The 15635-nt window shown below is 38.5% G+C and overlaps 1 protein-coding gene across 2 annotated transcripts in view; it reads right to left on the reverse strand.

Moving 5' to 3' along the window:
• LOC135472178 (DIS3-like exonuclease 1) overlaps window positions 1-15635 on the reverse strand; it is a 30246-nt gene that overhangs the window by 10303 nt on the left and 4308 nt on the right. Inside the window, exons 5-16 of one of the 2 annotated variants that reach the window (XM_064751553.1) lie at window positions 15399-15480; window positions 13162-13306; window positions 11479-11611; window positions 10629-10789; window positions 8723-8743; window positions 7816-7928; window positions 6659-6771; window positions 5797-5950; window positions 4736-4884; window positions 4281-4472; window positions 1519-1621; window positions 760-854 (exon numbers count right to left, since the gene is read on the reverse strand). In XM_064751553.1, coding sequence (XP_064607623.1) covers window positions 760-854; window positions 1519-1621; window positions 4281-4472; window positions 4736-4884; window positions 5797-5950; window positions 6659-6771; window positions 7816-7928; window positions 8723-8743; window positions 10629-10789; window positions 11479-11611; window positions 13162-13306; window positions 15399-15480 — 1461 coding nt within the window. The remainder of the gene's footprint in view (window positions 1-759; window positions 855-1518; window positions 1622-4280; window positions 4473-4735; window positions 4885-5796; window positions 5951-6658; window positions 6772-7815; window positions 7929-8722; window positions 8744-10628; window positions 10790-11478; window positions 11612-13161; window positions 13307-15398; window positions 15481-15635) is intronic. The other variant, XM_064751554.1, reaches the window with a different exon arrangement.

Here is a 15635-nt window from a genome sequence, read left to right on the forward strand (position 1 = left end):
GTCCTCAAACACAAAATCTTCGCCAGTTTCTGTAAAATATTCCTGATATGACGTGATAATATTCCTTATGTGACAATGAATCACGCAGATGAGGCGTCAAGCAAGGCATTTATTCTGATGTCATGATGATGTCATGCATGTTTGAAAGTACAATGTCACGTCAGCCCTGGGTGACAGCAAGTGTCAAATGACTGAAAACGTTTGTTTCCGTGTTATCCTCCAAAACTAACAACAGCCGTCTTCGTACAATTTTTTTTTTTACAATTTATGAAAGCAATTCAGATTATCTCGACCTTTATCACGTTAACCTGCTGTTAGCACATACAAGACACTGAAAAAGCTCTTTGAACTTTCTCTGAGGCAATCTTGGTACTTCCTTGTTTGGTGCTCAGATTTAAGGAATAGGTATAATATTTTGATTTTCAGGGTGTTTGTAATTGATAAATTAATGGGGTGTCATGTTTGGCATCTTCAGGATAGTGTTCCAGTGAAGCTCCACTATTGATATGTCAGCACTGAAATTCGATACATGAAAACAAACATAATATGACCAAAATAATAGTGAAAGCAATGTTCAATGCCATGCTAACAAACTTACAATCCAAATAAGAGATCTACTTGCCTGCCTAATAGGTATTCAAGTTTTAAACTGCCATATGTTTAATATGATGAATGCATGATGTGATAAGACTGCAACTACATTATTTTACGACGTGGTTTACACATAAAGAAACTGATAAAAGACAGCAATAACCACACCTTTTGTTCAGGGTATCACCATGCAACTTTTGTAACTCAGGAATGTTTGCAACTAATTCTTCATCTGACATCCCATCATGCATCGCTTGTGCAATCTGTGAATTAAATCATATCACGTAACAATAATATAATAGTACACTTTCTAGGATCAAATTTTCTTTCCATTCATGTACTTTTTTATCCAAATTAACATTCACAATAATACAAAAAAAAGTTAAAATCAACATTGTCCATTTATGTTTTACTGTAATTTTAGAATTTTTCTCATTCAACCTTTTTGCATGTTTGTAAGATGTTTATTCATGCATACAGCTGTACAATGTATTCTGGATGAAATACTATCATTCACATCCTGTTTTTTCTCAGACTGCAGCCCGTAATCAATAAAATGTAGAATGATTATTATCACTCCCCACCTGTTAACATATCTCTGACTGATGAAATCAGATATCAAAGATCAAATGAGATCAACCAATATCTGTTCACATTATTGTCCAGACATCAATTACTTATTTAACTGGTAAAACTGGTAAAATTATACTCTTTGTAAAGCCCTCATGGCCAATTCAACCCAAGTAGTTTTGGCTACAAAATCAAATTAAACATGCACAAAAATTGTGCTGACGTTGCTCTTTTATATGTAAAATTGTTGAGGAATTAGAGTAAAATAATTCCAGGGAAAAATTAGTGAGAGCACCATTAACATTTCCCAGCTTACGGAGGTTGGGTTGAATGACATAATCTTGTATTTATAGGTACCTCATAGAAGAGCTTATACTGTGACCGGATGACTGTTCTACCATACCACACGCCCACCACCTCCATCTGCTGGTCCAGCTCCCATATCACACTCACTGCAAACCTGGTGAAGGAAATCAGAGCCACAGGCAAAAGATACAGAAGAAGCTAATTCTTCTACTTTTGGGGACACCTGGTCTGTTCTTTTCAGTGAATATACATGTCACTGTAACAGGAATATTTACACTAAATGACCTAAAACTTTGTCCACAAAAGTGCATATTTAGAGGCAAATAAATGTCCCAGGATATTACTTCGGTGCTGAAACTTGCAATTTTCCAGTAGAGTGTCACCCCACGTTCCAAGCAAACCTCAAAACACCTTTCTAAAATCAACCAGAACTCTCAGAATCAGGAAAAATGGTCATGGAGTTAGTCATGGACAAAATTTGTGGTCGCTTAGGGTAGTTTCTTTTTTTTCTCACATGGTCAGTCCATCTAATGAATAATATACTATCCAAAAAAAGAAACGCATAACCCGGTTTTTTGCGGAGGTGATGCAGTCTTTTCAATTATGCATAACTAAATAAGAATTGCTATTCTGCAAATATTTTTTTACACAGATTAAGGAAGGGTCCATATCTAGACAACAAGGCCATCAACTTGAGGTAAGACACTCACAATGAGTCTTCCACTTGAGTGGAATGTCAGTATCTGTTGTAACCACCACGGGCACGAATAACAGTTCTGACACGCCTTGTCATGGACTGGATGAGACGCTGGATAGAGGCCTGGGGAATGTTCTGCCACTCCTCCTGCAAACATGCAACTTGCTCTTGAAGCGTTTGGGGTTGAGGTTGACGTTGGCGTAGACGTCGATCAAGTTCATCCCACAGATGCTCAATTGGGTTAAGATCCGGGGAACGGGACGGCCAGGGTAGCACATTTACATTGTTTTCGGCGAGGAAGTCCCTTGTGACACGTGCCGTGTGCGGTCTGGCGTTGTCCTGCTGGAACAACTCTCGCTGAACGTCAATGACAGGTAAGAGGTGTGGCTGCAGGATGGTGTCTCGGTAGCGTACGGCCGTAAGATTTCCCTGAACGTGGACAAGATTTGTACGACCAGTATACGATATTGCTGCCCACATCATCACACTCCCTCCACCAAATCTGTCCACTTGGCGTACGCAGTTAGGGGCATAACGTTCGTGAGCACGTCTGTAAACCCGGTTTCTACCATCACGTCTCTGCAATAGGAATCTGGACTCATCACTGAACCAAATGCGTCGCCAGTTGCGTAGATTCCATGCAGTCACGTTGTTACACCATCGGAGGCGATTGGCGCGATGGTGAGGACGCAGCACGATCCCAACATAGGGCCTCCTGGCTCTCAGTCCATGTTCCCTCAGCCTGTTCCGCACTGTCTGACCTGATATCCTCCTCAGTCCCGGTATGCTGGCTGCTGTGCTTTCAGCTGTAGCACAACGGTCACGCAAATGGAGGACCCATATGTAGCGATCTTGGGCTGCTGTAGTGACACGTGGTCGACCTGAACGCCGACGGTCATTTTTTGTCCCAGTATTGTTGTAGCGGGCAGTAAGCCGTGAAATCGTGCTCTGGCTGACGTGTAGACGCCTAGAAATGGACGATTGGGACTCTCCAGCTTGAAGTCTTCCAATGGCAATATTTCTTGTGACAGTGTCAAGACGTGGCATGTTGAATCAGCTTGAAAACACCACTTGAAAGACGCCGATTTCCGGCCCGAAGTTGCAGTTTTATAGTCACACACTGCATGCTTTCCATGCATAAGTTCGGCGTGTAAGACTGCACGTGATGCAGTGTGGTGCTGTATTTTTTACTTCTTCCAAAAACGGCCTCCAAACTCAACATTTTCAACTAAGAAATGTTTTGAGGAATAAAATGTGTGCTAACTGTGACTATTAACAATATTAAAACACATTTTGCTCATGAAATGAAGACAAGATGTATTTATTTCATTTTAAAATAAAACAAAACACCTATGCGTTTCTTTTTTTTGGATAGTATATATTCACATCTTTACTTTTCAAAAAATCTCAAAAATTTTTTGCTTTCAGCACTACTAATATCTGTCCTAAAACTTACAAAAAAACAGTCTTAAAAAATGAACACACAAACAAGAAATAGGACACAGACCCAACTGAACAACAGGAAACAGACAAACATGAATTAATCTGTCATTATCAAGACAAATTTGTACATGAGGAAGTAAACAATATACATGTATTGACTTAACACACTATCATTCACATTCTTTTTTCTCTCATACAGATTAAGAGAATGAATAACTGCAGCTCGCAATCAATACAGTGTAGAATAAACATTATCACTCCCTCCACAACATAGAATGACCTGTAACAACATACCTGTAATTGATGTAATCAGAAATCTGTTCGCATTATTGATGACATAGAGATTCAGACATCAATGACTTACTTATTTATTTATTTATTTATTTATATGATTGGTGTTTTACGCTATACTCGAGAATATTTCACTTACATGTATATGATGGCGGCCAGCACTATGGTGGGAAGAAACCTGGTGGAAACCCATAACCATCTGGCAGACCTTCCCACGTATGGCCAGAGAAGAAATCAGCATGAGCTGGACTTGAACTCACAATGACAGCATTGGTGAGAAGCTCCTGGGTCATTGTACCACGCTGGTGTGCTAACCACCTTGGTCACAGAGGCCCCCCAGGCATCAATTATGGTAGCCAATCAATCAGAATACAATCATTACCTGTCCACATTACTGATGAGAGAACAGAGGTCAGAGCTTAGGACTCCAGGTAACATGTCGTAACGGCGATCTGCCAGGTACACAGTGGTTGATCTTGACTGCGCTTCAAGGTCAGTCAGTGACCCTGATGGAACAAAATAGGTTACGTCTGCAATGTGAACACCTAGTTCTAAATGCCCATTAGGAAGTTTTCTGCCAAAGAAAATGGAAGCATTTTAAGAAATGTAAATCGATTGACAGTTACGTGTATATAAAATCACCAATAAATTCATGAAAGCATTGAACTGTGCTTTGCAAATTTGACCCAAAAACAAATGACATTTTGTATAATACACATAATTTTCCATCATTTTTCCACAACTAAGTACCCTTCTGTACTACAGCTGATATCAGTTGGTAAAAAGTTGGTCAGTTTCATATGTATCACCATAGTACCAGTGACCTTCACTTATTACCTGACAGAAAGGGTGTCATCCACATCTTCACAGCCCTTGGGGTCAATACTAAAAATGAGGTGAGATGTTCTCAAATCTTTGCGACGAGACACCTCAATGGGCTCCATGACCCAGGGGTCATCCTCACTGTTCACAGGGAGCTCCTTCAGCTGAAAAAGAACAAAACTCTGTTGATTGTGGGTACATCATTTGACATAGAATGCTGTATAAGCTTTTCTTTCAGTTTTCAGTTTTATCTGAGTCATTGACAAGCTGCTGTTTTCTGGCAAACACTTTCAGTCTTCTTCATAAAATCTTACTTTTCAACTTATCCTTTTTCATCACATAATCCATTCAAAATGTCACAATGTTTTACTTAAAAATCAAAGTATACACACAAAAAAATACAAACATTTCCATCATTTATTTATCTATTTGATTTTGTGCTTACCACCATAGTCAAGACTTTTTCGTTTAAAAAAAAAAGACTGGACCAAATGTACGTATGATGAACTATCTCGAACAAAATATAAAAAGCATGTCTTTTCATGCCATTAGCAATTTAAACCAATCAAGTGCAAGTTATTTTTATAACCTGAGTGTGCAGCTGGTTAGTGGTCACCTACACTCATTATGACCTTTTAACGACAAGTGACGCGTCGCATGTGAGGATGCGACGTGTTTTCAAAGCACATCAGAAAAAAATAGCTGTGGCTGCTCCGGTCTATGTTTCCACACCTCTTCCGTAATCAGTAAGGCTATATGACTTGTTGTCTTTTCTTTAATACAGAGCAACAATCAGGTTTATCAGAGAAGCGCAAGGAGTAAACCACTAACATTCAAATACATTAATACCCTAATTCCTCAGCCTTTCCTCATATGAAAGAGCAATTTTCATTGCACTTTATGCATATTGTTAGTTTGATTTTGGAGAGAAAACTTCATGGGTTGGATTGGCTCATTTCAGGGTTTCACAAACCAGTCTACACAGAATAATGCCTTTCAAATACGCTTAAATAAACACCTTGCAAACATGCGAAAACACATAAAACAACTTAGTTTGTGCATGGAATAAAACATACCTGACCATCAGAGAATGGCGCCACTGTTATGGTGTTCTCCACCAGAAGAGCGGCGACCTCTGTCTCAATGTCACCGATAGTTCCTAAACTCTTCACCAGGTGGCCGTTAGGGTAGGCGGAGTCTGCAGGCCAGGAGTCTATCCTCACAATAATCCTGTACACACAACAACATCAGCCACTGAGCTGTGATTGGTCACTTCATAGTGTACTTTGTATATTGGAATATAGAAGTCTCTCGTTGTAGCAGGACAGTGACATGACATATAACCGATCACAGTTGAGAATGAATATAGTGTAAATTCCACATTAGCTCATTAGAATACTTGATATTTGGTGACACCGCAATTTTACCCTTCAAGTAGGCCCGGTATTAAAGTAAACATGACTGAACATGTTGGACAGGCCTGGTTATTATTAGATCAGTCAAATGGAGAGAAGGGTCAGCTGTTTTAAGATTTGTTGTTTGCCGCCATGTTTCAATAACTTATGGTATATTTCATAGATGAATTTCACCCGTGAAAGTCAAAATGGTGTTTTCAGGTTTTTTTGGAAGCTAAATGTATAATGATCATGAGGACACTGGATAAATGTAAGTTTTTCCACTTAATGTCCCCTAATTCTTTGACCTTTTCAACCACCACTGTGAAAAATATTTTTAAACATTCTGAGAGAACTATGGGTGTAGAGAAATAATTTGCACAGTTTTTGCATCTTTGGAGGCATCATTTTCATAATAATTGTATGCATAAATTCCACAGAAAAAAGTGATTTAGAGGTCGAACAGGTGAAAGATTTACAGTAATATTACATGACCTTTATTTTAGGGTAAATAATGTAATTCCAGGCTTCAAAGTGAACCTACCTGCATTCCCTCAGGGTATCCACCTGTCTAGTGCTGATTCGGATCTTCGGTATCCTATAGTCCCACGGGATCACCAACACTTTACCTGCACGGCCGGGATTTTTCTGTCCAGCCTGAAGAATGAACAGAGAAAGTGCCAGATTACAAGCCTCCTCCCTTCAGTTATATTAACTATTACACCACTATCAAGAATGAATGAATGAATGATTATGGTCACATTGGTGACATTTAAGCCATATCGTGGTGACACCTTAATCAAGAATGAATGAATGATTATGGCCACATTGGTGACATTTCAGCCGTGCTGTGTTGACACCATAAACGAGAATGAATGAATGACTATGGCAACTTTGGTGATATTTCAGCCATATCGTGTTGACACCATAATCAAGAATGAATGAATGATTATGGCCACATTGGTGACATTTCAGCCGTATCATGGTGACACCATGAACGAGAAAGAATAAATGACAATGGCAACATTGGTGATATTTCAGCCGTATTGTGGTGACACCATAATCAAGAATGAATGAACAGCAACCTGTGGATGGTCATGGGTTTCCCCCGGGCTCTGCCCGGTTTCCACCCACCATAATACTGGCCGCCCTTGTATAAGTGAAATATTCTTGAGTAAGGCGTAAAACACCAATCAAATAAATAAATAAATACATACACTAACCTTTGACCTTACATCCTGTTTTGATGTATCTCTACTTCGTTACAACTCTCCGCTCTTGCTCGGAGACAATTCTGCCTACCATGCTAACTTGGTAAAAAATATTTGGGGGACATATTTGCGACCATATTAAATCTCGTGTTGTAATGAGGTGTGATATAATGAGGTAAAGGTGTATTGTGCTACCCTGATTCCTCAACCTTTTCCCATATGAAACAGCAATTTATGCACATTTGTAATTAGATTTTAGACACAAAACTTATTTATTAAAACTTATTTATCAGTCTACACTGAATAATGCCTTCAGAATATGCTTGAATAAACACCTTGCAACACATGAAAAGGTATGAAATTTCTAAAACCATGATTACTGTTCACTAAAAGGGAAGCTTCTGAAACAATATTTGTGGAATTCAGACACAAATTTCCTAAATTTCATGATCCTACCACACGTGAAGCTCCAGCGACTGTTTAAACACACCTCATCCTGACTGAAGGAGACTACATAATCCCTCCAGTTCCTCTGTAGGATTCCCACAACACGCCCCGTGGGCATCACATCTCCCATGTCTTCCTCTTCCTCTGGAGAGGTACCTGGGAAAGCCAGAACAAAAGAGAAGGTGTAGAGGACATACAATGAAGGAAAACTATGGGGAGCATGGGAGAAAGAGTTATGTAAGAGAGGGGGACTGGAGTTGGATGAGGTGGGGCTTGGGTCGGATGAGAGCTCGTAAACAGTTTCAGTGTCTACATCTATGTAATAGTTTTACTTTGAGGATAATGTGTGAATTTTTTTAAACAGTTCTGCATAATTCAGACAATACTTCAAATGGGCTGTTATCTACAAATCAGATTAAAATAGAGATAATATGTACATATAATAAATATATACATGCATTTGTTCTTGGGCTATGACCATTTCTGATAATGGTTCATAAATCCTCTAAAGTTAAACTGAACTAAACTTACTTGTATTTTCATACAAATTGATCACAAATTCTCTTTTCACAATGGTATACATATAAATGAGGACAATGTCTAACCAAACTTTTCTACTTGCATAAACTGGTGTCACTGTTCAATTTTTACGCACACCAGCTGTTAGGCATTAAAGCTGAATATAGCTTCAAATCTCTCTTTAATAATACCTAGAAAAGCTTGATAATAGCCAAATAAAAATGCCTTCAGTAATGGTAACAAATCAAGTGCAAATAACCCGGAAAACACAAGCTTGAGGCAGGAAGGGATAATAAAATAGTTCTTGTGTCTTTTAGAGCTGGATGGAGATAAAGGCTGGTTTTAAAGGCTAGTTTAACAAGGGGATCGCCAGAGCAAGGAGAAGCTGGTGTCAGTTATAAACAACTTTTAAGAACCCGACCTAACATTACCTGATACATTAGACAGCTGTTCTGGAAAAGATAAAATCATCGGAGAGTGTTTAGATGGCAAACAAAAGACTTCTTTACAAAAGCGAAATTCTACAAAAATTGTATTTCCAGATTCTTCCAAGTCAAAGAAAGAGAAACAAGTAAATTTGACCTTGAAGCTGTATAGCCTACAAATACAAGGTTAAGCAAACAATAACAAAGAAAGAAGAAAGAATTGCTGATATTTTATAAAAAAAAAAGGCAGTCTAGCCAGAGAAACCTGCATTCTGAGTTATTTGTTAACTTGATTTGAGCTATAGGCCTTACTCAAGAAAATTTCATTTTTACGATGGCTGCCAGGATTATGGGGGGAGGAAACCCAGATATTAGGTGACAAATCACAACATCTATGGTTAGAGACTGTAGGAGTGTACCTAAAATGGTAATTTTGTAGCATTAGGTCTTTCAATATGATTTTGAAATTAAAGCTGATTAAATATATCGAAGAAATGAAGTCAATGGTGACATCATGAGACACCTGTATCCCCAGCCCCACACGTTAATAACCCATCAACAACTATGGTAAATGACGAAAAGTTTCACCCGTCGAATCCTGTTAATTTTCACATGGGCTGAGTTAGCAGCAAGATGACAGAAGAGGGTGATTAGCCCCTGCCCAATTCATTATCCTGCATGGCAGCTATGGTCACCAATCTGCGCAACATGGGGTCGAGCCACTGACAACGAGGCATGTAGATCTCTCGACTAGTCCATGTGCATTTCTAATCATACCCATGAATTAAACCAAAGAAAGTATCAAGTCAGGCCATGAATATTACAAACCTATAAAGTGCAAACCATGTCTAGATTCATGGCCATGCCACATGTATTTCAGGTACAAATGGATTTCACTGAGAAATATTTGTCACCAGCCTCCCGTATAATTTGAAGGAAGTATGTCACTCAACACACACATTCTGTTTTGTTACAATCAGAACTGTCCACCTACTGCAGAAGAGTTACCTTTCGGTTCCCGCATTTTGAAATTGGGAACCTCCCATGTAACACAGAAAACCTACTCTAAGCAAGGTTTGTGAAAACTACCACGATTATCAACTTTAAGGCAGCACTGTGTGAGTGTCCGACATATCGGGAGCCAGACAGGATTTGTCGGTGTTGTTGACATATTAGGTGTTTGCACAACACTGACTGACCATATAGCAAAATAAAGTGCATTTTTTCTGATTACGGGTATGCGAACTCCTGCCATCAATGGTTATAATAGACATGTGGAGATTTCAATCCCTGCTGATTATAAGTTGTCACTTTAAAGGTCGTGTGTCATCACCTTCTGCTAGTTTACAAGTATATAAAGCATTCACGGGGTGCAAAGTTCTATTTATTGTTCTGTACATGAAGAGCTCTGCATTTTGACAGATATTTGACATGCCACTCCACATGTATAAAGGTACTCAGTGGTCACACTCAATCTCGTCATAAAATGGCGCTCATAAAACAATCAAGGTTCACCTTTTGTGAAGTAAACCTTTATGTACTAAATTCATTATGAATAAAACTGAGAAAAACATGAACTGCTGGCGGCAGTAGCACAAACTGACTGCTCAATGAAGTGTGAGCTTGTTTATTACATTTGGGAACTGTCCATATAATTCCCTGACCACCGCCAGTGGCTTCACGCGGCACCCAGTCGGTAAGAGCCACAATCAGCGTAATGAATCACAGAATATACTTTCCAAGTCTATGGGCAAAACTTAAGGTCATTTTACTGTACAGGTGTGCTCTAATCAACCATTCCTCATCTTTATATATGCAGGTAAAAACTGAGGGAGAGGCAGGTGGATTACACTTGGGCAGTCTTCTAATTCTTCCCCTCCAAATATCCCACCTCACACCTGGATCTACCTACCCTCTTCATTCTCTTTAATGGCTAATGACTTTCCTTTCCACTGTGGGCGGGGCAATAACTCCACGACAACGGAGTCTCCATGGATAGCACGGTTTCTTGTCCCCATTCCTGGTATCAATATATCAGAGTCCATATGTGAAGCCTCACTTGCCGATTGTGCACTACAAAAGATATTTTCAAAAAAAAAAATGAACAACGATATGTACAATACATGTATCATTTGATAACACCACAATCACTATCAGACTATCAGAATATCAGAAATTGTGTGTGATGTCTGCTTTTCAGTACAGACTATAGAGGCACTAGAAATCATGTTATGAATTCTGAGTTATTCTTTACTTGGGGAAAACTGAAAATTACATTAGAATGATAACAGAAATGCTGTCTAATGCATAATATACTAATCTATGCAAATCAAATGCAATGTGAAATGTATCACCAGGATTGTTTATTTATTTATTTTGCTTATTTGACTGGTGTTTTATGTGGTACTCAAGAATATTACACTTATAAGACAGCAGCCAGCATTGTGGTGGGAGGAAACCATGATGTTATTTGTTTGATTGGTGTCTTACACCATACTCAACAATATTTCACTTATACGAGGGCAACCAGCATTATGATGGGATGAAACCATGATCTTTTAACTATATATATATGTAGATAACCACCATTATTCTAAGTATCTTATGGGGATAGCTTTGTAAATACTGATCTGAATGTCATGAAAACTAGCAAAGCAGTGTGTGACATACATCTGGTAACATGTTACCCAAAACTAGTACAAACTAAAACAAGATCAACCCTTTAACCCTTTATTCCTGAAATACACAGTGATCAATTTTACCTTGTTCTTTTGATGAAGGCCTCCTGCATTGGATTGTGTTTGTTGACGTGGAGGTTACCCTGAACAAACCGACCTGCCTTAATGCCAGCCTCCAGCACAGCCAAGGGGAGATAACCACTGTACTCATCTTCGGCTGAAAGACAAGCAATATTTTCGTCAAAGCAAAATTTCTTTAACTTCATACAGTTCAAAAATTTATAACTGATACCACTGGAAAAGTTGGAAACACAAATTTCTTTCAATGTTTCTTTATTAACCATTCCTATATGCAGGATCCTTTTGTTTTGTACTGCTCATAAATACAAGTATTTTTATGGTTGTATCCAATACGAATATCATGGCATCATATCTTTAAACTAACTGAAATGGTTACGAGTTACAAGTACACTAACCTTTACTGACAGACTCATGGTTACGAGTTACAAGTACACTAACCTTTACTGACAGAAGTTATAAGTACACAAACCTTTTTGACAGACTCATGGTTACGAGTTATAAGTACACAAACCTTTTTGACAGACTCATGGTTACGGGTTACAAGTACACTAACATTTTTGACAGACTCACAGTTACGAGTTACAAGTACACTAACCTTTACTGACAGGCCCACGGTTACGAGTTACAAGTAAACTAACCTTTACTGACAGAAGTTACAAGTACACTAACGTTTACTGACAGATTCATGGTTACGAGTTACAAGTCCACTAACCTTTACTGACAGACTCATGCTTACGAGTTATAAGTACACTAATCTTTACTGGCAGACTCATGGTTACGAGTTACAAGTACACTAACCTTTACTGACAGAAGTTACAAGTACACTAACGTTTACTGACAGATTCATGGTTACGAGTTACAAGTCCACTAACCTTTACTGACAGACTCATGCTTACGAGTTATAAGTACACTAATCTTTACTGGCAGACTCATGGTTACGAGTTACAAGTACACTAACCTTTACTGACAGAAGTTACAAGTACACTAACGTTTACTGACAGATTCATGGTTACGAGTTACAAGTCCACTAACCTTTACTGACAGACTCATGCTTACGAGTTATAAGTACACTAATCTTTACTGGCAGACTCATGGTTACGAGTTACAAGTACACTAACCTTTACTGACAGAAGTTACAAGTACACTAACCTTTACTGACAGATTCATGGTTATGAGTTACAAGTCCACTAACCTTTACTGACAGACTCATGGTTACAAGTTATAAGTACACAAACCTTTCTGACACTCATGGTCACAAGTACAGTAACCTTTACTGACAGACTCATGGTTACGAGTTACAAGTCCACTAACCTTTACTGACAGACTCATGGTTACGAGTTATAAGTACACAAACCTTTCTGACACTCATGGTCACAAGTACAGTAACCTTTACTGACAGACTCATGGTTACGAGTTACAAGTCCACTAACCTTTACTGACAGACTCATGGTTACGAGTTATAAGTACACTAACCTTTACTGACAGACTCATGGTTACGAGTTACAAGTACACTAACCCTTTTGAAGGACTCATGGTTATGAGTTACAAGTACACTAACCTTTACTGACAGACTCATGGTTATGAGATACAAGTCCACTAACCTTTTTGGCGGACTCATGGTTATGAGTTACAAGTACACTAACCTTTACTGACAGACTCATGGTTATGAGATACAAGTCCACTAACCTTTACTGACAGACTCCTCTTTAGCGGCTGTCAGGGCCTCAAACAAGTCATCAATGCCAGACAGATGAGACCAGAATGTGTCCAGATAACCCTTCATGTCCATCACAAAAACATTGATCTTTTTGTTCTCATGTTCCTCCAGAAACTGAAAATTATAAAATGTTTACAAATCACAAATTATTTATTACATCCACAAAAAGGGGTTAGGTTTCTAACTGTTGTGTCTTTAGCTGTCACTCTTTTTAGATTAATTTTAAAAAGATAGTTTGCAACATATTACCACTGGCATTTCTGAAAAGTTAGTAATATATGTACATTCATGTATATATGTCATTAAATTAGCTAAACCAGACTTTAACCTTTACTATACAAATGCCTTCAAAACCCACTTATCGTACCACACGACCTTGAGAGAATATCAAGCTCTGAGTACATGTGCTGTGAATGGCATCAGTAATTTCACAGAAAATATATAAACAATGTTTGCTCAGAAAACAAAGCTCAAGTGGTAAGATCCAACTGAAAGGATGACAGACCTGATTTCCCAGTTCAGTGAAGAGAATATAAACCCTTTACATTTCATCTGGCACCTGCAGGTCTGGGACATGCGAGGCTCTGGAAGGTCATTAGCAGACTCAAAACCATACATGTACATACCATTTGTTCAGTGTCCTAATAAATTGTCTAGATTAAAGAGAGGAATTGTCAAATTCCCACGTGTATTTATCTACCAATCACTGTAAAGGTATGCTCAAAAGTTATGAATGATGCACGGTATGACGTGGCCTCTGTAAATACATTACCACGTACCTCAACACCCATCCCTCAAAAACCTCATTTGGGCTTCAATTAAAGTGTTCAAAGTATCTTGACAAACTCCTCCGTTGAACGTGAGAGAGACAAAATATGCACTGTGTATGTGGATTACAAATACCAAGACCTCATGCACAACACCTGCTACAGGTACTGGTTTTAGAAATTACTACCAGATAACAAACTCACCACAAAAAGTCATGATTAAAATATTATAGAAATTCACAGCTTGTATGTATCCCGCTGATAATATATTTTTGATAAGCCTTTTCAAATCATTGGCCGGCTTACAGATACATAAAATGACTAATGAATGAACGATTATCTACTGTGAAAAAACTTTTGAACCAGGTTTTAGTTTTAATGTGGCAACAAAAGCTTTTCATCAGGGCCTGATCAGAAGGAGCCATTGCCAGATGCCTCTGGTCACATAGAGTCCAAAGAATGGACACGAACTATTAACATTGGTATTCTTAATTAAATTCCAAGCCAAGATTTCCGCCTGTTTGGGAAAACACACATTACACAATACAGAATTCAACACCGAGTGCACACCAGCCAGTAGGCTATAAAACCTCCACAACTGCCAAAGGCTGGTAGCCTGGGAACATGTCTGTCTGTTTCTGATGTAGGCCTACATGCATAAAGTATGTCACACCACACATCAAGGCCCACATTATGGGCTCAGGCATATCGTGAAATAAGTCAGTAGTTGAGTATATATGTCAAACTCTGCCAAACTTTGATTTTCTTTAAGAAAGGTTTGTATTGAGTTGTAATGTGGTTGTCGTTTCTCCAGAATTATTTCTAGCATGCGTTCGTATAGTGTTTTACTGCCAGCCCGTTTACACAACAACGTTTAAAATAAACTTAATTTCAGATAGTCTTCGTGTTAGTTGTAAATGCCATTAGTTGTTATGAATGACAAATAATTACCTTTCAAATTTCGAGAACCACGTGTTTTGACAACATGTCATGTATATCCAAAGAGGGATTCTATTAGCTCACGTTCAAATGAACACAGCTAATCAATACATATGTTACAAATGCGATGTACCCACGTGTTGCAAGCAAAAATTCCAAAAACGTCCTTTTTTCTGCAATTTTGTAGTTTATATAGGTTTGCTAATGTGTGTAGAGTTTTAAATGGCATTGGCATGATTGAAAAACAGCACTCTAATCACACCCGGCAGTGTCTCATCTTGCAAATCTGGTGAGGCTCACTGAGGCATGACGGAGATGTACACTTAGGTCACTGACTGACTACCAGTAATCACCTACTCATCACAGAGAGTGTATGACTTAAGATAACTGCGACTGCAAGGTATACATTTTCTAAAAATGCATCTGAAATTACTGAGAATGTACAGTAACAAAAATCAACAATTCTAACCGATGAATCCGGTTCAAACTCATTGGCTCACCTCTCTATTTTCAGTAACCATGACGATTGGAATTTTCCCAGCCAGGTGATCATAGTACCAAACAGAAGATTGATAAGTGCTTCTGTAAAGAGAAGAAAAAAAAGACTATCCTTTGTAGTAAAAACCACAAACAAAATTATCCACAGGACACTGTACAGTACACAGTTTACACTTACGCCAAGGTGTTAATATATAGCATAACATTAGCACTTACAGCCTTCTTGTTGGGGACTACAT

Source organism: Liolophura sinensis, chromosome 8 (genome assembly GCF_032854445.1).
Source record: "Liolophura sinensis isolate JHLJ2023 chromosome 8, CUHK_Ljap_v2, whole genome shotgun sequence".
NCBI classification, from domain to species: Eukaryota; Metazoa; Mollusca; class Polyplacophora; order Chitonida; family Chitonidae; genus Liolophura; species Liolophura sinensis.